We start from the raw sequence: 27,855 nt of genomic DNA on the forward strand, positions 1-27,855 counted from the left end.
ATGGCTGCACCCCTTATTGCACCGCCAGGACCTGATAGCTTCAAGAGGTTTACTGTGGAATCTTTGGCGGTCCTTGAGCAGCGCATCCAAGAGGAGAAGAACAAGAAGCCACCCAAGCAGGACAGCAGCTATCGTGATGACGATGATGAGAACAAGCCCAAACCCAACAGCGACTTGGAGGCTGGGAAGAGTCTGCCCTACATCTACGGGGACATCCCTAAGGGAATGGTGGCGGTACCACTGGAGGATCTGGACCCATTCTACCTGAATTCTCAGAAAGTGAGTTTAGAAAGACCCCACACACATTCAGTTATTATTTTGAGAAATGACTGGGTAATCTGGGATATGCCTTAACATTGTTTGAAAATGGTTACAATGAGAAAAGATTTAAAATGTTTGATGAAAATTTTTCTTGCTTAAATTCTGGCTGCAACTTTCTATTTTCATATAACAATTCAGATCTTCAACTTCTTTTAATAAACTAAACAAATAGTTTTTATATGATTACATTTGCTGAAAAAAGGCATCATACTGCTGCAGGTATTAATATCAAGTGTCATTTCTGGCATTTGTCCCCTTTTCTCATGCTTCCAGACTTAAACATTTTAAACATATTTTGTGCTGAAAACTCAGATCTTGCACTTCTTGTGCAACAGTAAAGGTTTTTTTTTTTTTATCCTGAATGTGGATTCTTTGATAAACATTTTAATAAAAAATAATAATTTAATGGCATCTTAAAAATGACCAAACACATTTGTTGGCATTTTAAGCCCCAAATTAGTGTTTTTTTTTTTGTTTTTTTTTACCTTGGTTTGCCTCATTTCTATCTCTTGTGCTGCTTTCTATGATTGTGTGATTCTATGTCGACTTTATTCATCAGCGTATACCAGTTGTTTTAACATGTTGACAGACTTTCTAGTTTATCATACACATGCCTCCCAGTGGCTGGCAGATGAGAAGCCTTGTATTGCTAGAGTAAGTTATACATTATGGCTGGAAAAGACAGTAAGGCAATGTTTCAGGTTTGGCGATGTTTATCTTCCAGGTATGCAAAGTTTTCCATAATTTTAATATCTGAATTAAGTGGCCGAAAATAATGATGTTTTCTTACTTGAAAGGTTTGGGAGTGTGAGAGTAGAGCTCCTTTAGATGTTGAGTGGGTTGTTGCCATATCTCTAATGTGTTCACGGGGCTTTGGGGAAAAGGTCAGAGGAAGTTACTATTGAAAGGGTGCTGTTCCACATGACAGACTTTTGTAATGGTTTAAAACTTAATTTGAGGCAGGACAGAGAAGCAGTAGAGAGAACTGTGGCTGTCTTTGTGGAGACATGTGTCTCTGGGGTTTCTGTCACATCTGACACTCAGCATGAAGACGGCCAGGTGTGACCTTGAAAGGCTCTGAATATCACCAGATACCTGACATCCAGAACAGCTGAAAGAGAACCATTTGTTTTATGTTCCTGTGTTTATAGTGTCTGAATGGACATTATGAGAGATAGGGAGGAAAATATCTACATATATTTAGAGAAGCTGAGCCAAAAGGGAGGTGTAATGATAGAAAAAGTCCGAGCTACAAATGTCCAGGTGTTTTTATTAATTTATTTTACTTTTTAAAAAATTTTCAATCCGAAAGTTAGAATAATATATCATGATATGGCGGTTTATTTCCCCTGAGGATGAATCCAGATTACATGTTACATGCTTGTAGTCTATTTTTAACCGGCAAAATGTAACTACTATATTTAAATCACACGTTCTTTAAAGAAATTGCTGTGCTTTGTACACGATGTTATATAACTTTACCTGTCCACATGCTGAAATGTTACTGAAAACAAACTAGTGATCACATGTTTAGGTCTCATCATTTGCTGTTTGTGTTGATCTTTTTGCATGCATGCGCATTTAGGTGCACAGTATCAATCTTCCTCTGCTTTTGCCTCTACGCCTTTACGTAGTGCACGCTGCCTGTTATGCAACACACCAGTCCAGTGCACATGACAGAGACATGATTCAGATGACACGTGGCAAACATGTCCAGTAATACGTGGGATTGTTGATTTCTCTGATGCTAAAACAAAACTTTTTGTCCTTTTACTCCATGCATTACTGTCACAGATGCATGTTGAACGACTTCTTTGAGCTTTTTGCTCCTTGTCTTTACTCCTGCCTTCCCTGGCAGCCCTGTTAGCTCTAGGCTTCAGGCTAATCTAATTATGGCCCTCAATCTAGTCTCCTTCCAATGCCAAAGGGAACTGATGCTGCCTTGGATCTTGAGCAGCCCTGACGTCAGATCAGGTGGTGACCTTGATGGCTGATCTGTGTGTCTTTGTTGCTAAGGGCTGGCAGACTGCATCCTTGCAGGAAAGAGAGGGGAAAAGTGTAAGGGAGGGAAGTTAATGTGTCCTCATGACAAATCTTAATTTGTGACTCTTTTAGATTGTGTCATAGCTGAGACAGAGGGCTGAAGGGTTGGCTGGGTGATGACGCAGCCACCTAGCGGGTGGCCAGAGTGGCTCTATATCATGCCAACCTGAGCCGGGTTGGTCCGGGTCATGTTCTGCGTCACCGTACAAAGCCGGTGAAACATAATTTTCAAGGGGAAGGGAAGGGTGGAGGGTGGGGTGGGGGGGGGGGTATGGATGAACATGAGCGTAGTTGCTCTTCTAGCTGCAGCCAGGATTACTCAGGAGGGTTTCACTAAAGAGCACTTAAAGGTGTAAAAAATGAAAATGTAATATCGAGCTAATGATGTAAGGCTTGTAGCTACGTGATGTGATGCAACTCTGTTCTAAATGAGTTAATTATACAAAATCTCACAAAGATGTATATTTTTCATGTGTAATGTCTGTAACAGCAAAAAATAAGCACGGCGAGGACTACATAAGCAGGCTGGAATGGCAGCAGAGTTGTTGCTCTATTAATGTATGTGAGCAAGTGCAAAGGCGCCATAAAATACAATCCATCTACCATTAACTGCAAGGGTCAAAAGAGGGCTGGTCTCTGAATGGCTGCTGTGGCCCTCATGGATGCAGATGCTGTTTTACGGCCTGCTGGCTCGAGCTTCTGTGTCGAAGCTGCTGTCTTTTTCTCTCTATGTTCCACCCCTCCCCCTTCCTCTTCTCCGTCTTCTGCCCAGCTCCCTCGCTCTGGCTCCCTCTGCCCTGCTTCTCCTCAGCCTGCTGCTGCCACAGTTGCTGCCTGCCTGCCTGCCTGCCTGCCTGCTTCACTTGCTCTCCATCTCCCCCATTTGTCTGCCTTCCTCTCTGCTCTCTTCTTTGCTCAGCTCTGGATTATGAAATTTTCAGTAGCTTTGCAGCAGTTTAGTCATGCGTTACAAAAAAGGCTCCGTACATATAGGGAAGTTTTAAATGTGTGGGATTGTGTGAACGACAGTATTGCCAACTCATTTAAGTGTGTCATGCATGCATGTTTGTGTGCACAGTTCTCTCAGTCTGTGTGGCCTTGCATGTATCATTCGTGTATGTGCACCTTACTTAATGCTGGTTGTGTTTAATAGAAATGTCACACAACCGGTAACTAGAACATTTCCACATGTGCCTCTACACCTGACCAAAGGTTTTCCTGGGAATGCTTATGGTACACATGAGAGTGTCAACACTCTTATAATATGTAAAATGATCTAATCATGTTCAATTTAGCTGGTTTGAGTTGTCCTGTGTTTTTTGGTGGAATTAATATCATAGGTGAGCTGTGTCTTGTTCTGTGGACAGGAATATCCTTTGTCATCTCCCCTGAGATGTTTATGTGTGTTGTTAACAACACTTCACACATGATCCTCATTTCTATGGACAGTGCATAGATTACCTCCAGTCATGCGACACGACCCATCTCTCCTGCTTCACCTCCTTCCTCTTCTTACATACTGTCTCTCTCTTGACACTCTCTCTGTCAGAGGCTCTGTGGGGCTTGATGTCACGAGGGATGCCTTGTTAAAAGCACAAGAGCCTATATCACTTGTGCAAATGCATAGATTCATTAAAGTTTCATGCAAATCGTCATGTTTTATTTAAACAATTATGAAGTTATCCACAGAAAGTGGATTGCCAACTCCTTTAGCTCATTTTCCTTCCTCTTGAAGCTGCTGCAGTGTTGAGCTGGACAGCACTGAGAGACTGGGACAAAATGAAATAATGTTAGACATCCTACAAGCTTTTTCCTCTGTTTTCCTTCCTGTTACGTTTCATGGTGATAATAGAAATAAACTGTATGCTACTTTATGGGCAGAAACATGTATTTTATTTTCTTTTTTAACTAATGTTTTTTTTAACTAATGTTAAACAGGCTCATTTCATGTGTTTCATGTACAGGATGTGGATTACTTCTGCTTGTTAACTGATGTCTGCTCTCTCTTTCTCCTTTTCTTCTCTCCACAGACATTTATAGTGCTAAATAAAGGGAAGACAATCTTCCGTTTTAGTGCCACACCTGCCTTGTACTTCATAAGTCCTTTCAATCCGGTTAGGCAATTAGCTATTAAAATTTTGATACATTCATATCCTTTGAAACGGTGCTGTTAATAGCAGCTACAAGAGGGTTTCCTGTTCATGTGAATTATTCATGCTGATATGTTCTGTCTTTTTGTGCATACTGCTATTGGTGTTGCCAGCTACTGGTGCTGCAGGAGAGGATCAGTGTGTGACAGCCACAAGATTTCCTCACATGCATGGGTGTGCAGGGTGCCATGCAGTAGCCATTTTATTACTGATGGAAAAGTCTGGCACGAATGATGAGTCATCCTGAACAGTAAACTAAGCTAGACCTCCTCAGGTGGCTAACACATTATCTGTGTTATCCACCTAAGTGCCAAGTCTGACTCAGTTTGTGTCTTTATTTGTCTGGTGAGCCATCAAATATGCAGTGTGAGGAGATGAACGGACAACAACAAAAAACCCAAGCAAAACTAAAACAGCTAACTTTCTGCAGTGTTTGTCAAATGATCCAAAGTACAAAGAAACTTATCTCTGAGTGGCACACGACAAATTACAGCAACCATTCACAGGCAACAGTTATTGAGACATTTCTGTGTAACAGTAAATTAAATTTATTGCATTATTTACTGTGTTGTTTGGATGACATTTCTTATTTGTCATCATTGTGGCTGCAGCTGTGGACAAAGCCTAATCACCCCTACTGGGATGCAAAAGTTCATCTTGAAATCTTTAATTACATTGTATTTGATAAAAAGCACACAGAATTAAGACACAGACACAATTCTGATGCAGTTCCAAAGAAGTACATAAACATCTGATCTTTTTTTTTTATTTTTTATTATTCTTTATCAATTATTTTTTGGACATTCCTCTTGTCCTGGTGCCCAGATCATTAACATAAAGGTAACATTCATAATCAGCCAAATTGGAGATAAGAATGCAATATGAGCTACATTTGTTGGCAACTTGAAATTTATGATCCTTAACTTTGAAAAAAAGTTAAATCATTCATTAAATCTCCTGAAGATATGATGTGTAACCCCCTTTTTGGTGTCACTGTATCTTTCCTAGCCAAACAAATGATATCAACTTACAGCCACACAATCTTGTGTAATCCTGTATAAATTGTTTGAAATCATTGCCTGTGTACTTCAAACTAATCCATACATCAACAATTCAAATACCTCAACATGTGTAGTGATGTAGGGTGACTTTAAAAAAAAAAAGTCATCCAACAGCTTTTTAACCTTTAAAAAAAACTCAACACAATTATCAATATGCTAAAATACACAGCAGAATATTTTCACCCCTCTCCAGTTTAAATGTCCTTGTTACCCAAACTTTAACTTAATTTAATCTCTCAAAGCTACAGTCATCTGTAGCTTTTGGCTAAAGCTAAGTGAGGTTTTTCTGGCTTACTCTGCGTGTAGAGCCTTTAAATGCACCCATGTTGTCATCATGTCTTTGTATTTCCACAAACTATTCACCATTTGAATATTTCATGGGTAAAATGATGGTCTCTGTGGTGGAGGGCTCACATAAGGAACTTCTGCTAAGTGCTTGGTGCTGACTTTTACGGCTTTGGGTTATGCAGGCTGTTAAGGCCTGACAGGGCTGAGAAATCACAGTATGGATTTTGATATTATTTTACTTTGACAATTTTGGTGTTTTTGTCTTCATTATTCATGCTTTCCTTAACTCACTCTCCACTCTTTTCAGCATGATCATTATGTGTACTATTTTGACCAACTGTATATTCATGACCTTTAGTGATCCTCCTGAGTGGTCAAAGCAAGTAGAGTAAGTACACATTTGATATTTCTTGTCATCCATATTAAATGCATGCCAACTATCTGAGCATCTATTTTACTGTATCAATAAGCTTTTTGTGGGGTTTTTTTTCGTCTGCGATGTAGAAAACCAGAGAAAAACCCTATACTGTCAAGATAAAAGGAGACATATCACTACCTAATGTAGCAAACATGAACAGTTCTTGTACATTAAAGTCCAGCTAATAGCCGTAACATAATTGTGCATGTGAAATTACTGATTGTGCGAATGCTAATACATTGACTGTACATTTATTCCAAAACATTTCTGTCTATTACTGTCCCTGACCACATATCTTGATCAAAGATGTGCTGCATGTATTGTTTTTCCAGCATTAAATAGAAGCGACTGTTGTTAGTTTCTTTAATTGACCTTTGTTTATTATGCTGTTCATACAGTTGACCTTTTTAGGAGTGTTTAAACAACTAATGATGTTGCAGAAATGTTTGAGCTTCAAACCGGTCTGGTGAACTAAGTCTGTCGACGCTTTTGTCTTTCAGGTACACATTCACAGGAATTTATACATTTGAGTCTCTTGTAAAAATCACTGCACGAGGATTCTGTATAGATGGGTTTACATTCCTAAGAGATCCATGGAACTGGCTGGATTTCATGGTCATTTCAATGGCGTAAGTATTCTAGTAGTGATCAAACTGTCAGTAGATATTTAATGAAATTGATGTCCTAGTGGTTACCTTTCTGCCTTTTGTACTTTTTTCTTTCTGTCTTATAACCCATCTTCCTTGTTTCCTCCATTGATCTGGCGCTCTGACACTTCTCTGATCTTTCTCTTTAAGAATTGAAGCTGGTGTCCATCCGACACAGCATCCTCCTTGAAAACACCCACACCTCAGTCCCTCTGTCCCATTCATCCAGTTCATTTTCTTCTTGCCATCTAGCTCTCCTTCTTTATGACCTTTTTCTCTCAATCCTCCGGAGTTTGCAACATTCACGTTAAGGCCTCTCATTTCTCCTGTCGGCTATATGTCACCATGTGGTTTACACCAGATTTACCGGCCTCTACCTGAACCAATAAATACCCCAAAGAGATCAGCTTAATACAAAACACACAGTTTCATGTGTTGAAGAGTCACAAAGCCCATCTTCACCTTTCACTTTATATCTGCATGTAAATAATGAGCTGTTGTAACTGTGGTTTGATCCTGCAGGTATATAACAGAGTTTGTAAACCTAGGCAATGTCTCAGCTCTGCGAACGTTCAGGGTGTTGAGGGCATTGAAAACTATTTCTGTAATTCCAGGTAAGACAGGATGGGGTGGGGTAGGGGGGGGCGATGGGGCGGGGTCGATGTTAGGTGTGTGTGTCTTTCTTTCCTTTACCTTCCACCCTTCTCCTCAGTGGACAGGCTCTGTGAGTGGCGTCGTCTCCTCCCGGTTCGGTAGTGTTGTGCTCTTGGTGTGTGTGGTTTTTGTCATCGTGATTGTTCTGTGTGTGATCCTTCCCCTATTTCAGATATATAACAGAGTTTGTGGACCTGGGCAATGTATCTGCGCTGAGAACGTTCAGAGTTCTCCGAGCATTGAAAACTATCTCTGTCATTCCAGGTGAGACTCAGTTTAAACACTAAGGCTGATCCACTCACTCTTTCTTTTCCTCTCACTATTATTATGATTATAGTTATGATTTAAGCAACAACCAAAGAATTGGAGACAACCATTTTTTGATTTATTTTTCTCCAAAATTATCAAAAATGGTACTGATACATTTTTGATAGGCTTTGCAGTCTCCTCTAGGGCCATCCAAAATGTCTGTACTCTCTTCTGCCCCAGTAGCAGCCTCATAATGAGGCTTATCTCTTAGGCAACTGTGTTTATCTGAAGAAAAAGCTTTAACTCACCAGCAAATGTCCTTTTCTGTAGCAAAGAAATTGATCAATACAGTATCCTATTCTTACAGTAAACATTAGATGATTATACATGCATATAAAAATAGATCATAGCTTTTTAAATTCACTGTTAACTTTTATAGTCCTATCACAAAAAATGTGTTTTGCTGCACATACTTAATGATAGACTGAATTGGAAAGACAGCATTCCTGTTGCAGGAATCCTAAAAAATAGCCTGGTGTATGTTGTACAGTATAATAAATGGCATAGATCTCAGAGAGATCCCACAGAAAACACTTATTATAAATGCATGAAGACTGCCAAGCCTAGTTTGTGAACATATCTCTTATGCTGCATGATGCTTTTCAGTCACTTGCTTTTATAATATAAGCCTATCAAGAGCTTGGCTGACAAATGGCATTGAAAGTTTGATTTGCCCTCTTTTTGTTCTTTAGTTTGATTATTGATTTTTCTTTCTTTCTTTTCTTTCTGACCTACTGGAATGAAACACCACTGAGAAAATTAAAACAGTGTGTTTGCATTGTAGAGTGGGGATGCAGACTGGATCATCTCAAGTGAAAACAGAATGAAACATGTTTTGATTTATTGTTGTGTCAAAATTAATAGTTCAACATTTAGGGAAAGTTGACGTTACTGTATGAAGCAGCTTGTTATCTTAAATTTAAGATTGTAAACAGCTGGCTTTGCTTTGTCTGAAGGTGCTGCATGCTTTTTATTGTGTTTCTACTCTGTTGCGCTCAGTTTTGAACAAATGATCAGGTTAAAGAATAGACATAAGCATCTTAAAAGGAGATATATAGGCATTTTTTTCACAGAAAATGTAAAAGGTTCATGGAACACTGATATTATATCAAGAATGTTGGGCATTTTAGCAGAACCAAGCAGTGGTGATTTCTTCATTTTTAACAATATTTTGAAAGAAAACCTTATAAAGAAAACAAAGACAACCAAACAACAGTGGTGGGTATACCACAATATTATGTGTCAACCATGTGTTAGGTGTCATCTTAATCTTATGATGTCAAAATATTAACAGTACGATATAGAGGAATGTTTTAATACAACATTGAAACAGAGCATTTTTTGCAGTCAGTCATCTTCTTGGAGAACAGCAGCAAGTTGACCTGGTTAGGTTATAGCTTATTTCAGGTTCTTTAGATCATAAAATACAGCTATATCTCAGAAAATTAGAATATTATGAAAAAAAATCTATATTTTTGTCACTCATTTCAGAATGTGAAACCCATATATTATCTAGATTCATTACACATAGAGTGAAACATTTCAAACATGTATTTCTTGAAACTTTGATGATTGAGGCTTATAGATAATGAAAACCCAAAATGCAGTGTCTCAGAATATTAGAATATTACATAAGATCAATGAAAAAAAAGGATATTTGAAACAGAAATGTCAGGCTTCTGAAAAGTAGTTCTAAAATTTCTTGGTAGATGCTGTGTTGACTGAGCTCTTCAGAAAACACAGTGGACCAACACCAGCAGATGTCATGGCTCCCAAATCATCGCTGACTGTTGAAACTTCAGACTGGACTTGAAGCAACATGGATTCTGTGCCTCTCCACTCTTCCTCCAGACTCTGGGACATGGTTTCCAAATGAAATACAAAATTTACTTTCATCTGAGAAACAGTCCGGTCCTTTTTCTCCTTAGCCCAGGTGAGATGCTTCTGACCTTGTCTCTGGTTCAGGAGTGGCTTGACATGAGGAATGTGACATTTGTAGCCCATGTCTGGGATTCATCTGTGCGTTGTGGTTCTTGATGTGCTGAGTCCAGCTTCAGTCCACTCCTTGTGAAGCTCCCCAAATTCTTTAATGGATGTTGCTTCACAATGCTCTCAAGGCTGCGGTTCTGCCTTTTGCTGGTGCACCTTTTCCTTACATTCAACTTTGCATTAATATGCTACAGCAGTCTGCGAACAACCAGCTTCTTTAGAAATGATCTTTTATGGCTTTCCCTCATTGTGGAGGGTCAATGATCATCTTCTGGACATCTGTCAAGTCAGCAGTCTTCCTCATGATTGTGTAGCCGTCCGACCAGACTGAGAGACCGTTTAAAGGTTTAGGATACCTTGGCAGGTATTTTGAGTTAATTAGTTTGTAAGATGGAAGTTTTCACAATATTCAAATTTTTTAAAACACTGGATTTATGGGTTTTCATTATCTATAAACCACAATTATCAAAATTTCAAGGATTGAATATTTCACTCTGGATAATGAATCTATAAAATATATAGGTTTCACAGTCTGAAATGAGCGACAAAATATATTGAACTTTTTCATAGTATTCTAATTTTCTCAGATGTACCTGTATCCTCAACATTTTCTGAGTAGTTGTACACATGTGGGTAAAATGGGGTTATATGAAGTTCTTATAAATAGTAGGTGTCTTATCTATGCCACACAGCTGTCAGAAAGCTCTATCTTTTGCGAATAAAAAGATTTTCTGATGGGGCTCAGAAAGGAGTGATGATAACACAACCTGAGCAAAAACTATAAAGTCGCTTCTGCATTAGTCCGTTAGACAGACAACATCTGTGTGAAATTGCCCACATTACTATTGTAATCCTGACCATGTTGTGGCATAATAAATATGTAGTTACAAAGTTAAAAAAAAGTCTTAACACAGAAATGACTGTAAAAAAATGGTCCAGTTCCTGTTGAGACTGCGATAAATTCTTTAGGGTTGAGTTGTTATAGAAGGTGAATATTTTGTTCTTCTCATGATTTACTGCTTCTGAGTTTGTAGTTTGGCATGTAAAGCTACTGATTCTCAAGAAGAGCTCTCAGGCTGCTTTCTCCTGCAGGCAAGACGATGCCTACCCAATTATATGACACATAACCTCACTTAAATAAAGAATAAACAACCTAAAACTATTTTAAGTGTGAGTTTGGATTGGAACTAATGTGTTAAAACATCCTTCACACAGTATCAACAGATTGAGGTCAGTCATAGATTACTAACTTTTGCATTCAATAAGATTTAATTATAGTGTTGTCAATAAAGCTTGGTAACTTAAAGCATTTGTAGCTTAATTTCCAAAGCCAGACAGAGCTTTGAAAACATTCTTCATATAGTGTACACTTCATATATTATGTCATATAAAAATGGAAACTAAATGAGCTCCTTATTCATCCATACACGATCTCTGGCTCTGAGGTTTCATTAATGCAAATTGATTGGAAAACATGGCCTGCATTATGCTCTCTTGGCTAAGCCACTTAAAAAAACCTCTTTACAACCCCACTTCAAAGAAATTAGTTACAGGACAATGAAATGGAGGCTGCAGCATTGGAGCCTCACCGTGGTTATTCGCTGGCGCTGACAAACAGCAGTATGTCAGAGTGATATGTAATCTCTTACAGTGTCAGCACCAAAACCAGTTTGGTTGTTGCTCTGACATGAGACCATACTTGCCACCACTTTCAAAGACATGTATGCAAATAAAACGACACACTTCACACTTTAATGATTACTCTTTATGCATATTTAATCGGTTTGTTTGAGAAAAACAATTGGGGGTGTTTATGTACTAAATTGTAACCATTTATAATGCTATTTTTTAACTTTAGAAATATTGCTGGATAGATTTTGTCAACCTTCATACAAAGGAAAAGCTAGCTTTCTACCTCTTTCCAGTCTTTGTGTTAAAATAAGCTAATTAGCTGTTGGATGGAGATTTGCACCCCGAGTTATGGGTCTTTTCCCCAAAAACCATGAAATAAATGACATAGTTTATTTAAGAATTCAAGTTTTCTAAATTCCTGCAAATTTAACTCTGTTAGTTTGCTCCGAGTATCCAATTTTCTGAGACCAAGGAGGTCTAAACATCTACAATTGTCATTCTTTCAATGAAGTATTCTCCATGGGATCTTCTTATGAACTTTACGATAAGAAATTAATTGAGCATGAATAAATTTTGTACTTGTCTAAACTGAACCCTTTAAGCTAGAGCTTTTCTAGTATTGTTTCTAAGGCTAAATTGAGAACATATGTTATAAAATCAACTGCATGTACAGCTGGTCAAGCCAACTGTACCTGCAGAGTCTGAACAGAAAAGGGAGTACGGGTCATCCTGCCTCTATGTTTGAGTTCCCTGTGGACCCTCAGCCAGAGGATGCATATTTGGAAGGTAAAGCGATTTTATCTTTAGTGAAACTGTGAATGAGACAGACTTTAGGGTCACGGTATGGGGAGTCAATGCTTTCCTTATGACACCTTTAACAAGACAGTTCAAGAAAGTGCCCGTATCAGCACTGGCATTGAATTGCTCCTGTTCAGCCTTGGAGTTTAAATGACCTGCATGTGGTTTCCAGCCCCCCTGCCTGTGTCCCTGTCCCTCTCATGGCCCCTTGTTGTGCTGCTGTGCTCTCCTCCTTATGGATTTCCTCTTACTTATCTGCAGTCTTCCCCCTCTTTTTCCACTCCATCCATCATTGGTAGCAAAAGCTAAATGCTCTAATTTTGACTAGAAATGCAGACATATATTCGGATTGGATGAATCTGAAAAGAGTGGGAAAGCTACTAAGTTTTATTTTCTTTACGGTTTGTTTTATCTAAAGATATTTTATTATGTCAGCTTTGTGAAATTATATTACTATAGATATTTTCAATTAAAATATTTGAATAAGTTTAAATTTAAATGAATAGAAATCATTATTTTATTTGAGATGTTTGAAGTTTTTACATTACAAACTAATTTTCAGGGATGTATTTATGCTGATATTTTAAAACTTTAATGGAAACACATTTCTAATAATAGTATTGTTAACAAAAAAAAAACAAACAAACAAAAAAAAAAAAACAGATAAAAGGGCATTTTTACATTGCTGGGCCCAGATTTTTAGCAAAATCTTTGGATAGCCCAGTGACAGAATAAAAACAGAATGTCTGGTAGGAATATTAGCAGCTGCTGCATCATCTGTGTGGTCTGTGAATGTGTGTGTGTGGCTGCTCTCCAGGTCTGAAGACCATTGTGGGTGCCCTGATCCAGTCTGTGAAGAAGCTTTCAGATGTGATGATCCTGACCGTCTTCTGCTTGAGCGTCTTTGCCCTAATCGGTCTCCAGCTGTTCATGGGCAACCTGCGCCACAAATGTGTCATCTGGCCAATCGATGTCAACTCGACTTATCTGAGCAACGGCAGCAAAGGCTTTGATTGGAAAGAGTACATTACCAACGACAGTAAGTAGAAGCGAAGTGTCACCATCGGTGACCTGGCAAGGATGTCGGCATATGAGTCATTCCATATGCTGGAAAGAGAAAACAGCATGCCATTTTGGCAGAAAGATTTGGGTTTGTGTGCTGGGTTGAAGATTTTGTGAGCAAGCTAAAGTGAGAAATGGTTCAGAATGGATTTGAAGACTGCCGATGAATAAAACCCGTGTGGCTGCAAAAAGATTGTTAGTGAGATATCTCAATACTGCTGTTTTTCTTTTTTCAATGCAGCCAATTTCTACTTCTTGCCTGGTCAGTTAGATGCTCTGCTTTGTGGGAACAGCTCAGATTCTGGGTGAGTTGCCTTCCCCAACTTGATGCAAATGTTAATACTGATACACCCTACTTTGTGTAGTCACATTGCATGAATATGAAATAGTGTTGAGTCATTGAGTCAGGATGTGCTGTTCTCTCTCTCTGCCTTTCTTTACCCCTCAGCCGCTGCCCGGAGGGCTACACATGTATGAAAGCTGGGAGGAATCCAAACTATGGCTACACCAGCTTCGACAGCTTCGGCTGGGCCTTCCTGGCTCTCTTCCGACTTATGACACAGGACTTCTGGGAAAACCTTTACATGCTGGTAATGTAGATGTGTCAACAGATTCAGCTTTTGTCTAAATAATATACTTATTTGTCCTAAATACTCCTGCATATAAACAGAAAACATAACTATAGGTTATTTTATATAAATGTGAATGATTATTTCTAATAATATTTCAGGTTTAAGATTTTGCATGAACTGTTATTTCACCTCTCAGATGGGGTGATGTGGAAGACTCAGTTCCAAACCCTACAGTAACACACTATAACACACTTTCTCTTTCTCCATCTCCCATGTTTATATTGCCCCACCTGAAGACTGTGGTCTAGCTGCTTAGTTTGTCAGACCGTTTCACTCTTGGTTTCTGTGAAATGATGCCAACATTCCTGACTTCTCAGATGCTGGTGGAGTAAAAGAAGGAAGTTTTACAATTTGGCCAATAAGAGATTAAACCTGATGAGATCTGACCGTTTTAACAGGAAGAAAACCTGAAAGAAGAAACCCGGCTCAGGGAGGGCGGCCATCTGCCTCGACTGGTTAGGGTGGAGAGGACAGGAAAGACAGATCAACATGTACAACTGCACTTATTTGGGAAAACCTACGGGGAAAAAGGAGAAATATGCAATCCACTTTCGTTGGAATTGTTAGACTCTACTAATTTCCTCTGAGTACAGAGTATCAAATTTACTGCAAACAAAGTTTGTATAGTAAGCATGAAAATTAAATGCAACCATGTACTTGTGGAGAACCTTAATGAGGACAAAAGGTGATCTGTTCCATGAGAACAGCATTATAGGAGGCTAGTATTAGCTTGTCTTTATATTAGCCGGAAGTGAAGCTCAGTGCAACATGTACACAGAACTGTGGATCCTTTGTCTGTGTTATGTTTCAGATTCTTCAAGAACTGAAAACCAATCTGAGTTGAGTTTGGTACCCAAAAATGCTTAGGCCAACAGATGACCTCTTAATTCTGATAAGTGATTCTGAGAGAGTAACAAAGACTACAACACAGTGGTTGGCGCCATGTATCAGATGTCAAATGTTTGCCGTTTCCTTTTTTCCCATATCTAAACAATCCTCACCCACCTGTTCCACACTGTCTCTTTCCAGACCTTGAGGGCAGCAGGGAAGACCTACATGATCTTCTTTGTCCTGGTCATCTTTGTGGGCTCCTTCTACTTGGTAAACCTGATTCTGGCTGTGGTAGCCATGGCCTATGAAGAGCAGAACCAAGCCACCATGGAAGAGGCCCAACAGAAGGAGGAGGAATTCAAGGCCATGCTGGAGCAACTCAAGAAGCAGCAAGAGGATGCCCAGGTCAGTTCTTAGAAAGACGAAAAACTACTCTTGAATGTTATAAAATTGTTTTCACTTGTTTCACGCTATGTGCTTTTTTTCCTGTCTGTAGCAAAACAACATGGCGACTTCTGCAGGTACAGTGTCAGAGGATGCAGTAGAGGATGATGGAGGGGGGCATCTGTCTTGCAGCTCCTCTGAGATGTCAAAGCTCAGTTCCAAGAGTGCCAAAGAACGCCGCAACCGCAAGAAAAAGTGGCGTCAGAAAGAGCAAGAGAAAGAGAAAGGTGACAGTGAGAAGTTTGTCAAGTCAGAGTCAGACGATGGCAGCAAAAGGAGTCGCTTCCGTTTTCCTGATAATCGCCTTGGTCGAAAGTCTTCCATTATGAACCAGGTGAGAAATAAAAACAGATATTTTCTCTGCATTTATCAGTTGTTTTATATTGAATAACTGGGAACTGCTAAATTTGGGGATCCTCCTGACTTTCAGGAACCTTATCTCCGCTTTGGCTTTAGCACCCAAAACAGGTCCTTGTGTTGTGGGTGGTGTCTGCTAAATTGCAGAAAAAAAATGACCCTAAAACCTCAACAAAAAAAATGCATCAGACCTTGTGAGAATTATTTCCATCAAACACAAAAGGAGAGAATAAAAATCCTGTGGCTGCTGAAGTGGTTATATTTTTCATGTTTTGTGTTTCGTGTTTTTTTCATGTCCAGATGAGAAATATTACAAAATCAGAACAGACTGTGTGGTTTTAGAAAAAGCTAACACATAGCAGCCTGAGATACTTAAGGATGAATCCATGTCTTGAATTATTCACAGTAAAAACGTGAATTTTTCAGAAGGAAACATCCTGCTGCTTTCTTTCTTAGAGTTCCACTGGAGCTTGTATAGTGCGTTATAGTGTCGTTTTGTCCGGTGAGGTTAACATGCTAGCACCGAAATCAATCATTAGACACGCATTGATTACTTTTTGTTTTTCTTGACCTATACTGACTGCAAATTGTTGTCAAAAATGTTAATTCTGCGGGTTGTTTTTGCTGCTTTCATCTCTGTGCTGCATGTTACCTTGACACAGCAGCTCATCACTGCCCAAATGATGTATTTTCTTCTTGTTTATTAAGTCAGAATATGCAATCTCCTGGGAGATCACTGTGCTTACGTAAAATTTTCCACACTTGTCTTTCATTCTGGCGTTCAGGATAGATGATGTAAATGATGGTTCAAGTCAATTTGAATTCAGAAACATTCAGAGCTACATCAGTCACATGAATCTCCTTTTCTCATCCTTCTTCTGCCTCCTTCTTCTCAGTCACTTCTGAGCATACCTGGCTCCCCTTTCCTCTCCCGCCACAATAGCAAGAGCAGCATCTTTAGTTTCAAGGGCCGCAGCAAGGATGTGGGCTCGGAGAACGAATTCGCCGATGATGAGCATAGCACGGTTGAGGAGTGTGAGGAGCGCCGGGGTTCCCTGTTCAGTCCTTACCGGCGGAGCAGCTACAGCGGCTTCCATGGAAAGAGGAACAGCACAGTGGATTGCAACGGGGTGGTGTCACTCATCGGCCCAGGGCTCGGTGGACGCCTTCTGCCTGAGGTGAAAATAGATAAGGCAGCTACTGACGACAGTGTAAGGAAGTCAATGAGTAGACCTATCTAGGCATGGCCCCCCTCTCGTCCGTTACGTTTCTTTTTGGCTCTCTTTCTTCTACTGTGTCATCTTTGCAAGTTCGTATGTATCTCTTGGCTAAGCGCTCGCGCCACCCCTTCCCCCAGCCCCGCAGTGTATGCTGCCCTCCAACAGTAGGCAAAGGATGGAGATATTAAATACAGTTGTATCGAATATGCTATAATCAGTCCTGCTTTTCAGAAGTTAGTGAAATTTGGTCTGTCAGTGTCTTCCAGTCAATTTTGTTGGTTGACTTGAGGGATCATTGTTTTAAATGTGTAATAATCAAATTTGGTCAGACATGGTTCTACCAATCATCTTCGTCACTGAGCAGTGAGATTTTAACACTTAGATTTAATACACGGTAGTATTCAGGAGGATATAAAGCTGCATAACAAATTAGCACAATACTTGTAACAAAAGTATGCATAATGATGAGTTAACATGCTCCAGTGTGTTGATGTGTTTCTTTAGGCATCCAGGTCCTCTAGTGTGTGTCGGTAGAGCTACAGTAGGGAGCAGAGGAAACAGAGGGGACCAGGACTGTAGAGCCACAAACACTTTTATTATTGTCTTTTCTATTTCCCGACACACTACCAGAGCAGATATAGAAGTAACACACACACACACACACACACCATCCTGTTTGGCCTTCATAGAATACTCTAAAAACAAAGGAGGGCTGCTGTCCTTGTCTGTCTTTACCTTTCTCTGTTTTGCAAACTCTCCCTGGTCAATAGTAGTAAACTAGTTGTGTCTCCTTCTAGTTAGCATGGTAGATTCAAATTTGAAAGTAGAATAAGCATGACATAGACAAGTAGAACAATGGTTATGTTGTTTGTAATTTTCCTCTCCTTCTCTTTGACTTGGAGCATGCTCATGCATGACAACTGGATGGATCTGAACTACCTGCCTCCATATGATCTTTTGACAATGCTCTTGACTTGATGGTTGCAATATAAGTTGTATGGTTTCAAAGTAGGAAGATATATCTATCAATTTCTAAGTGACATTAAAATGGCCAGATTTGGGAGACAATTTGTAAATGACCTAATGATTATATTGCAATGGCAGCAAAGCCTCCATTATTGCATGACATGACTGAAAATGCATTCATGCAGAAGCAGTTCTCCCAGCACAGTATCTCACAATCCATTTATTATCCAATTGGGATGAGCAATTATATTCAAACACAATTAGGTCAAGTAGCCCTACATCACTGCTCCCACTTTGGCTGAGACCTGCATGCGATTACAGCATACACACATCTTCCTTGAAACCAGCATTGAGATAGAAAAGAATGAAACATAACCTGCCTCCAACCCCAAAAATTTGATCCTAGACTACTTTATCCTGCCATTGCTGTTGTGCACTTCCCTCCGCCGACCACCGGTGGTGATGTGGGATGGTGTTCATGTCCTCTCCATGGGTGCTTGATTCTTCCTCTCCTCCTGACAGCCCACTACTGAGGTTGAGGTGAAGAAGAAGCTGTCGGGCTCCCTGATGGTGTCTGTGGACCAGCTCAATACCTCCTTTGGGCGGAAAGAGCGGGCCAACAGTGTCATGAGCGTCATTACCAACACACTAGTGGAGGGTACTGCCACTTTAACCCAGCTATTTACCTGCTCTCTCATTATTCTTTATCTAGAGCTGCTCTCATTGGTTGAATTAGTTTGACATGGATTTCCTGCTTATCTGCTTTGCATATCCAACAGTACCAGATACATACAATGCATACAATTTTTTCTGTCATATTATACCATTGCATGCAGAATGCTCTTGCACGCACTTATGTTTGGTTTTGATGTATGGTCCGCGCTATGTCTTCAGAACTGGAGGAGTCTCAGCGCAAGTGTCCACCATGCTGGTATAAGTTTTCTAATACATTCCTGATCTGGGAGTGCTGCCCCATGTGGATTAAGATCAAGGAGATTGTAAACCTGATAGTCATGGATCCATTCGTGGACTTGGCCATCACTATCTGTATCGTCCTCAACACCCTCTTCATGGCGATGGAACACTACCCCATGACCACTGAATTTGAGGATATGCTGTCTGTAGGCAATCTGGTGAGTTCTGTGCTGTTTCTTTGTTTGTTTTTACGTCTTTCACCTGTTAAAAAAAAAGTATCTGCCACCTTCCAGCAGCTCAGAGAAAGGTGTTATTTTTGGACCATATTTGGCAGCACTGTCATTGCTTGATCCAAGTGAAAAGGGAAAAAAAAATCTCAGACTGCCCTCTGTTTCCCTGGATTTCTGTTTTTCTTCACACACATGCACAAATGTTACCGGTCTTCTCTTTCTGCTTTTATTTCTGTGCTTTTCTTCTGAATGCTTGGAACTGCTGCTTGCTTCAGCTGGACCAGTCTGCCTCTCTGCTGGGAGGCCTGGGTTAATATTTCATAGAGTCTGATCGATGAACTGTACTGAAAACGGTGCTTAATACTTAACCTGGTTGTTTTTACTATGAACAGTTTTTTCCCCATTTGTTTTAAATAAGTAAATCTGGGCAATGTCAGCATGTTGATTGGTTGCACATTAGAATTAGAAAAATTCTAGTTATCGTAATGATGAACCACTTACTATGGGTGCTTGTGTGTGTTTGCATTTAAACATAAATTTGTTCAGCTGTAATAAATTAGAACTGAAAGCACTGAAATGTGTCAGTCACTAATTAAATAAAAAATTTTACCAGGAAATGCAAATGGGTAGGACAGGTGGACGTTTCTAGGTCACCTTGAGACAATATCAGTAATTATCACACACACACACACACACACACACACACACACACACACACACACACACACACACACACACACACGCACACACACGGAAATGCATTATACTCTGCATTTATTTATAACTGTGTGTTGGTTCCATGATTGATGGCATACTTTAGTAATTTATTGGAAGTGTTATGGAACTACAGAACTGTCTTCCATTCATGCCATCCGCATAGCAGCCTGATGCATGCTGATGTCAGCTCTATACGCTTCCTTCTTTAAACTGATTTATTGTACTAGTAAAATATATGAATATGTAATTATTGTCGTTGCAGCCATAGCTAAAAAATAAAAAAGAATAAACAATTTTATAGATTCAAAGTAGACATACTACAGACTTAAATCATATGTGTAGGTTTGGCTCAGAGCATTTGTGTTGCTAAGATAAACCAGGTATAAACTGGAAGCCTTATTAAAACCTGCTGGAGCATGTCCCTGACTTGTTTCAATGATTTGCATAACAATAACAAACAGTTTTTTTTAAAAAAAATACATCCTTATTCAACCAACTAAATAAATAAATTAATTATTGAGCAACATGAAATTGCAATAGGCAGAGTGCCAGAAGTAGAAGATGAATTAATGTTTCTACTCCTAGATTTTATTCTAATATTCAATAATCAAATAAAAGTTGTTTCTTAACAAAATACTATAGAATTTTAGGGGATTTCACAAATACTGAGAGGCTGACAGATTTAAGAAATCTGCAGAAGCCTCTGCTATTAAGTGATAAGATCAGAAAAATTGAACCTATATTAGTTAATACCAAACCAACCACAAGAGGACATGCATGGGACCTGTAACAACAGCACAAAATTGAGCATTAATTCCCTCAGTTAATGACATTTATTTTCTTTTATTCAATAGGTGGAAAAGGTGGAAAACAACTTGCCAATCATTGCATTACATTTACTTTGGCATCACATCCTTTTTGGAACAGGATTAAATATCATAACATTTTTCTTTAACAGAAATCTGATCTGTGTACTTCACATTCCCTCTTCCTACTATTAAGCCAAAAGGATTTGTTCAAACCATCTTTCTCTCCAACCTACCAGGTGTTCACAGGGATCTTTGCAGGGGAGATGCTCTTCAAACTTGTGGCCATGGATCCGTATTACTACTTCCAAGAGGCCTGGAACTGTTTTGATGGATTTATAGTGACGCTAAGTTTAGTGGAGTTGGCTCTGGCTGATGTTGAGGGACTTTCTGTGCTGCGGTCATTCCGACTGGTAAATATTTGTCTGAGCTCTCTCCCAAACAATAACACGCAGTTAGCATTCTATCACATGAATGAATGAACGAATGAACGAACGAATGAATGAATGAATGAATGAATGAACGAATGAATGAATGAATGAATGAATGAATGGATGAATGAACGAATGAATGAATGAATGAATGAACAAAATCATAAAGTTGTAACTGCATTTCGAGCTAAATACTTTTCTATTTGTCCTGTTTTACTTCTTTTGAGTGAGTTATCTTGGTTGTTAAAAGGATATGTGATAACTAAATCCTCCTATTCTTTCCACCCATTTCATTTTAGCTGAGGGTGTTCAAGTTGGCTAAATCCTGGCCAACTCTCAACATGCTGATCAAGATCATTGGTAACTCAGTGGGAGCCTTGGGAAACCTGACTCTGGTGCTGGCCATCATTGTCTTCATCTTTGCTGTAGTAGGCATGCAGCTGTTTGGAAAGAGCTACAAAGACTGTGTGTGTAAGATTGCCATCGATTGTGAACTGCCCCGCTGGCACATGAACGACTTCTTCCACTCCTTTCTGATTGTCTTCCGGGTTCTGTGCGGCGAGTGGATCGAGACCATGTGGGACTGTATGGAGGTGGCAGGTCAGGCAATGTGTCTCATTGTCTTTATGATGGTCATGGTCATTGGTAACCTGGTGGTGAGTAACAACACTGGAATTATTTGAACATGTTCAGAGATGAGAAAATGAGATGTCACTGAGTTTGTTGTTGTGTGTTTCAAGGTGTTGAACTTGTTCCTTGCCTTGCTGCTGAGCTCATTCAGTGCTGACAACTTGGCTGCAACAGATGATGATGGAGAGCCCAACAATCTACAGATTTCTGTCATGCGTATCAAGAAGGGCATTGCATGGATAAAAGCAAAGGTTCGAATTCTGGTAGCAAGTCTACTGAGGAAATCTCCAATGGAGGACGAGCAGAAACCTTTGGATGACATGTATGACAAGAAGCCGAACTGTATTGCTAATCATACTGGGGTGGACATCAACCGGGACCTGGACTATGCTAAGAACGGCAACGGCACCACCAGCGGTATTGGAAGCAGTGTTGGCAAATATATGATCGACGAGGACCACATGTCATTCATCCATAACCCAAATCTGACGGTGTGCGTGCCCATTGCTGTGGGAGAGTCCGACTTTGAGAATCTCAACACTGAGGACTTCAGCAGCGAGTCAGACATTGAAAACAGCAAAGAGGTCAGAATACTGCTATATTTAGTCAGGAAATGAATGCAATAACCCTTTCAAACACTTTCATAGCACATATCTAAAGGATGAAAATTATTATCAACATGGGTGTTTGTAAGTCTCTGCTGCTCTACCCTGCAATCTTCTTTCTCTGGACAGGAAAGCCATGGGTATGGTTGGCTTCTCTGCCCTCCTCAGACACTAATGTAACTCAATAGAATCAGCAAGAGTGGTGGAATGAGTCAGGCAGTGTGGAAGAAGTGACACTTGCTGACCAAGGCTTTTTATTAAAATACATTTAGAAGACTCTCAGAGCAAATAATGTGTCATTTGATAGTCCTCTTTTGCATTTATATGAATGACGTGATGATATTATAATTGCTATGAAGTCCATTTCAAAGCAAAAATGATCTCATGAAAGTTGTTTCAAGTTAAATTGTAAACAAATATTATTTGAAAATATTTCATTAACTTGTCCCTGAAGGCATCAGGAACTTGGCTTCTAGCATAAATAGTGATTGCTAGCTCTGTGATAAAAACTGAAATGTTTTTGTGTTTCTGTGCTAATGTGCATTCATGCTTGTTTGTGTTTGCATGTTTATCCATGTGTGCACTAATACATCTGTTTATCTACAGCTGGATGACACCAGTTCCTCAGAGGGCAGCACCATCGACATCAAACCAGACGTGGAAGAGGTGGTGGTGGTGGAGACGGTGGAAGAATATATGGAACCAGAAGCATGTTGGACAGATGGTGAGGCCACTGCTTCCAATGCACCCATTACCTCCACTCCACAGCACTCAGACTCCCCCAGGCCGGGTGGAAATTACATGTGAAGGAAAATTTCATTATGAAGGATCACTCATGCGTAGAAACTGTTTATCAGTCTCTCGAACCATGCAATGCTTTTACAAATACATCGATGTGCATTTTCAGATAAATATTTATTAATGAAAGCTTGATTATTTTGGATTCTTGTTTATTTTACACAAGGTGGAAATTCTTTTCATAAAATAAAATAATTTAAGATGCAATTTGATTAATTGTTCAGTTGAGTTCCAGATTATTCCTGTTAGATTTGTTTCAAGCCTGTTTGGACAGTATTTTACCGTGGTTTTGCTAAGTGGATATTAAAGCATGTATCCGGAAAAATTTTCAAAACTTGCTGTGTTACTACTATGCTTTTTGCTGGCAGTTTTTTTGCCAGCAAAAAACATTTGTTGGATCTTTTGCCTTTGGAAAATAAGTAGCACATGATGTTAAATGCATTTCTGTAAATACATTTTGAAATATAAATATTCTTATACAGATGTATTTAGACCCAATATAAACATCACATACAATGTAAGCACAATTTTTATTATACAAGTAGGTAATTAATAGTCTACTTTATAAATTGGTGTATTCTTATTCAATGGTCCCAGATGCTTAAAAAATAAGTTAACTTTATTTAGCCACAAAAACAACTAAGAATAAAATAAGATAAACTTTTGCAAAAAAAAAAAAAAAAAAAAAAAAAAAAAGATAAAAAATAACAAACAAAATTTCTGTCTGTCCTCAGCTTGTGTGGCTAAGTACAAGTGCTGTGATGTCGACATCACTATGGGCTGGGGGAAGAGCTGGTGGTTCCTGAGAAAAACTTGCTACCTGATTGTGGAACACAACTGGTTTGAGACCCTCATCATCTTCATGATCCTCCTCAGTAGTGGTGCCCTGGTAAGCGAGCTTGTTTTTACATTGTTTTGCAGGTGCACAATACTCATCAGAATTATGTGCAGTGCCGTTTTTTATCACTTAAATGCAGGATTAAGTTTTCCAGCACTTTCTACGTTCAGTTTCCATGGTGATGGAAACTATTAATTTTAGAGTTTTTTTCTACTTTGAAATTTTAATGACGTCCCAGGGGAGGGAGTGATTAGTCATCTTCTCTAGGTTGTGCACGTTCACGAGAAGAAAGCCACACCCGTCTTCACTGCTCAGTATAACTACTCCTAGCAGCTGACCAATCAGCTGCTAGGACATAGGGTCGAGCTTTCTCTGTTTGCTTGTTTCTGGCAGAGGCTGATCTGAGAGGATCAATACAAAATGAATGAAGGGGTTTGTGAAAAATGCTTGATTATTTCTTACCCTTCTGGACTTGCATATCAATATAAATTAGACTCAAATGTGTATAACAGAGCCACATTAATAAAAACATATTTTTTCTGAAGGCACAAAATGAAAGTCTGAATAAATATAACAAATGGTGAGGAAGTGGTTAGGAGGTAAAACAAGTCAACCAATGGTGCAGTCAGTTCTGGTGTGACTAATGGACAGAACTATTTACCAAACAATAGATCTGTTTTGGGGAGTAAAGTTGCCTGATTTTTAAGCATGTTCAATAAAACAAAATAAGAGCAATAATTTCCACAAATACCTGTAAATCACTGCTAGTGATCAGCTGCTCACAGGGCTGGATCACCATGTGGAATTTCATTAGCAGAATCATAAATCACAGTGTTTTATTTCTGCTGTTGTCTTGACTACAACTATATTATATTTTCTGTCTCCTCTCAGGCCTTTGAAGATGTGTACATTGAGCAGAGGAAGACCATTCGGATCATTTTGGAGTATGCAGACAGAGTTTTTACTTACATCTTCATCCTGGAGATGCTGTTGAAATGGGTCGCCTATGGTTTTGTCAAATATTTCACTAATGCCTGGTGTTGGCTGGACTTCTTCATTGTTGATGTAAGTGATGCTTTTGTTTCCCCCATGTGTAGAAGACTAGATGAGCTTATCATTCCTCAACCACACCCTGGTTGAAGAGCAACACACTTTAATAGACTCATACAGACTATTAAAGAGCAGAGCTAATGCTAACCTGCAGTTTAGACTGTAACTGTTTATTAATTATTTGTCTTCTGCTTTATGAAGCTGTAAGAAGTTAACTTAAATGCCCTTTACATGTTATGTAATTATTATATTTCTGCTATTTCATCCATGTGTTGCCCCTTTTCTTGTCTACTGGGTGTGGTTAGATTTAAAATGTTAAAGTTGTAATTGAACATTTGCTTCATGGTTTGCACCAGGTGAGAGAGTGTGCTGTTGAAGCAATTATTCAGAAATGCTTTCAGGACAGTATTTTACAAGACTCTTGTGCAGTCTGTCCCTAACAATACACACATGCCTCTCACCTTTTACAACTCTATCTAGCAATATTTCACGAGATGCTTGAATATGTCCACTTATCTGTGTACCCCCAGATAAATGAAAATGGCATTTGTGACGTGCCAACAAATTATCCCTGTTTTTCTCTTTGCATATTTGAATGCTCTAGACAAACCTACATGACATAATTCAGACCTGAACACACACAAGGCATAGATACCAACCTGAAATAAGCCTCAGCCACTCAAAACCCTTTAACTTGGACTAACATATCATATTCAAGTCATGCTCAGAATATAAAAATGTGTCAGAGATGTTTCTGTAAAGCTGCTGTCTCTGCCTGTGGTTTTGACCTGTAACATGTTTGATATGTGCCTCTGTCCTCTTTCTCTGTGTGCTGCTCTGCTCCTTGTGTCAGTCAAGACAGAAAGTCCAGAACGGGAATTCTTAACTATTCTCTGGCAGCTACATATACTTATATAATTACAATGATATTTTATGGTGTTTATATTTATATGACCCTACCTTAGATTGTAAACGTGTAAAGATTAATGTCATGATTTCATTCCAGAAACATTGAGGGAAAGAAAATTGGGAATAATTTGCAATGCATTTATTCTTAAAGTGTGTATCTGAGTATTGCTTACATGCAAATTCTGGGCTTTATGTGCAGTCAGTAGATAGAACAAGAATTTCCCTGATTTCTTACTTTCTGCTTGAACTAACCACCTTTCCACAGTGTCCAACACCTCTGTCAGTGGACTTCTATCGATGGCCAGAAGTTGACATGTTTTGTTCATTTTGAGTTCCTCATATTTAAACCCCCTTCCACAACCAGCTTGTATTGCTTACTTCAGATAATGAACATTTAGCTTAACTTCATTCAACATTTATTTAATAATGTATTTTAAAGGCTGAATTCCTCAGAATTACATTTAAATGCAAACAATCATTTGTCATTTTAAACAATACTTACAGCATATATAGAATTTACAATTACAGCCATACCACATTTTTCTGATTCTGGTTATACTCCAGTCTCCCTTCATCTTGATGTGCCATTTAGCTAAACACTTGGGGCAGTGCAGGGTGTCATGTTTCCTACGTTTCCTATGTTATAACAAGTGACATCCCTCCTCCCCTCTTTACCCGTCTTCCTTTCGTACCCTCTTGGAAGTGTAACCTTAGGAATGTGGTTATATTGTGCTGAGATGTAATGATGGTGGGTGACAGGCAGCCAGCGGTAAGTTTGGTCTTCACTAGCATTCCCCCTTGATTAAAAAAAGTGCTTGATGAGTCTGGGCTGTGTTGTGGCCTGACTGTGCCCCTGCTGTCCTGTGTTGTGGGGTGAAACCCTTGCTATGGACTCACAAAGGGGGGCACCATCATTAGACCGGCTTGTATTTTCTCTGAGTGTGACTCTTTGTATGAGTTTGTTTCATTTCCCCGTTATTGCATCCTTCTGTTTTCCATTTGATTTGTGTCTCCCTGATTTTCATTCTAAAATGTTTTGGTATTTTATCATGTGTTTATTATGTCAGGGGCAAGTAAACAATGTTAAAAAGTTAAGTGGCATGCTCAGACAGCAGCATCATTAATAGAGAAACTAGATATTTGTAACATTCAGAAGTCATTTTTTAAATTTTTTGAATATCATGTTAAAATAAGAACCCTAATATTTCCTAAATCTTTAATGCAATTAGTGATAATAGTTAGTTGGTTGTGTGGGCTTGAGGACTGTAGGTGTCACGCTCCATTCATCTTTGTTTTTCAGTCAGATTATTATCATTGTTTTGTTGTATTTTCCCTTCGTTTTGGTTAATTTTATTTCTGTTCGGTTTGTGCTGTCGTCATCCTGGGATCACAGCCCCAGATGTCATTGGCCTTACCTTGCAGAGCTCTGTGCGAAGGACGTTGAGGCCGCTACCACACAGCTGGCCAAGCGGGAGGGGGGGGGCCAGAGGCCAGACACCCCGTAAGGGGGGCTCTCCAAGGGGTCAGGCTAAAGGTGACAATTACCCCAAACACTCTAGTGTAGATCAAGGCAAGATCTTTATTTTGCTGCGTGTGCATCATAATAGCTTTTAATTCACTCAAGAGGCAAGTTAATTTATTTAAAGGGGCTTGTGCCAAAGAGCGATTGCTTGGAGCAATGCCAACAAGATATAAAAAGTCTGTCCAGACGTCCTGGGCTCAATACTTAGTGAGCATCCAACACTTCCAGGAAGAAGACAGACTGAATCCATGCTTACACCTTCCCTGCTGCCACTCTTTTTCTTATAGTTTTTGTTGACAACACCATCAGTCAAAATGAAGATTTTGCCTGTTACAAACCTCCCTCCGTGATTTTGGTAAGCTTTGTATGTTGTGAACGATGAGTTTGACCGGTTGGTGTCGATGGCTGGTTGAAGGTGCTTTCATGTGTTTACTGTTGATATTATTCCTTGTTTGCAAGTAACTGGCATCTCCCTGCTACAGCTCCTGCAGCATCTAAAGCAAAATAAATTACAGTTTTGTAACAAAATAGCATCCAGAGAATACAATTCCCAAGAATGAGTACTTAATCTTGACCAAAAAT

General features: G+C 39.3%; 1 protein-coding gene across 1 annotated transcript in view; it reads left to right on the plus strand.

The window, feature by feature from the left end:
- scn8aa (sodium channel, voltage gated, type VIII, alpha subunit a) overlaps positions 1-27,855 on the plus strand; it is a gene marked incomplete at both ends in the record, with an annotated part of 36,851 nt that continues 8,996 nt past the window's right edge. The window contains 19 exons of the mRNA XM_079238496.1: positions 1-279; positions 4,395-4,528; positions 6,171-6,251; positions 6,782-6,910; positions 7,755-7,846; positions 13,128-13,349; positions 13,614-13,677; positions 13,821-13,962; positions 15,034-15,240; positions 15,332-15,613; positions 16,533-16,847; positions 18,345-18,480; positions 18,717-18,955; positions 20,730-20,903; positions 21,221-21,577; positions 21,662-22,135; positions 22,763-22,880; positions 23,689-23,843; positions 24,684-24,857. Coding sequence (XP_079094622.1) covers positions 1-279; positions 4,395-4,528; positions 6,171-6,251; positions 6,782-6,910; positions 7,755-7,846; positions 13,128-13,349; positions 13,614-13,677; positions 13,821-13,962; positions 15,034-15,240; positions 15,332-15,613; positions 16,533-16,847; positions 18,345-18,480; positions 18,717-18,955; positions 20,730-20,903; positions 21,221-21,577; positions 21,662-22,135; positions 22,763-22,880; positions 23,689-23,843; positions 24,684-24,857 — 3,774 coding nt within the window. The remainder of the gene's footprint in view (positions 280-4,394; positions 4,529-6,170; positions 6,252-6,781; positions 6,911-7,754; positions 7,847-13,127; positions 13,350-13,613; positions 13,678-13,820; positions 13,963-15,033; positions 15,241-15,331; positions 15,614-16,532; positions 16,848-18,344; positions 18,481-18,716; positions 18,956-20,729; positions 20,904-21,220; positions 21,578-21,661; positions 22,136-22,762; positions 22,881-23,688; positions 23,844-24,683; positions 24,858-27,855) is intronic.

The sequence above is a fragment of the Telmatherina bonti genome (genome assembly GCF_933228915.1).
Source record: "Telmatherina bonti genome assembly, chromosome: 4".
Classification (NCBI taxonomy): Eukaryota; Metazoa; Chordata; class Actinopteri; order Atheriniformes; family Telmatherinidae; genus Telmatherina; species Telmatherina bonti.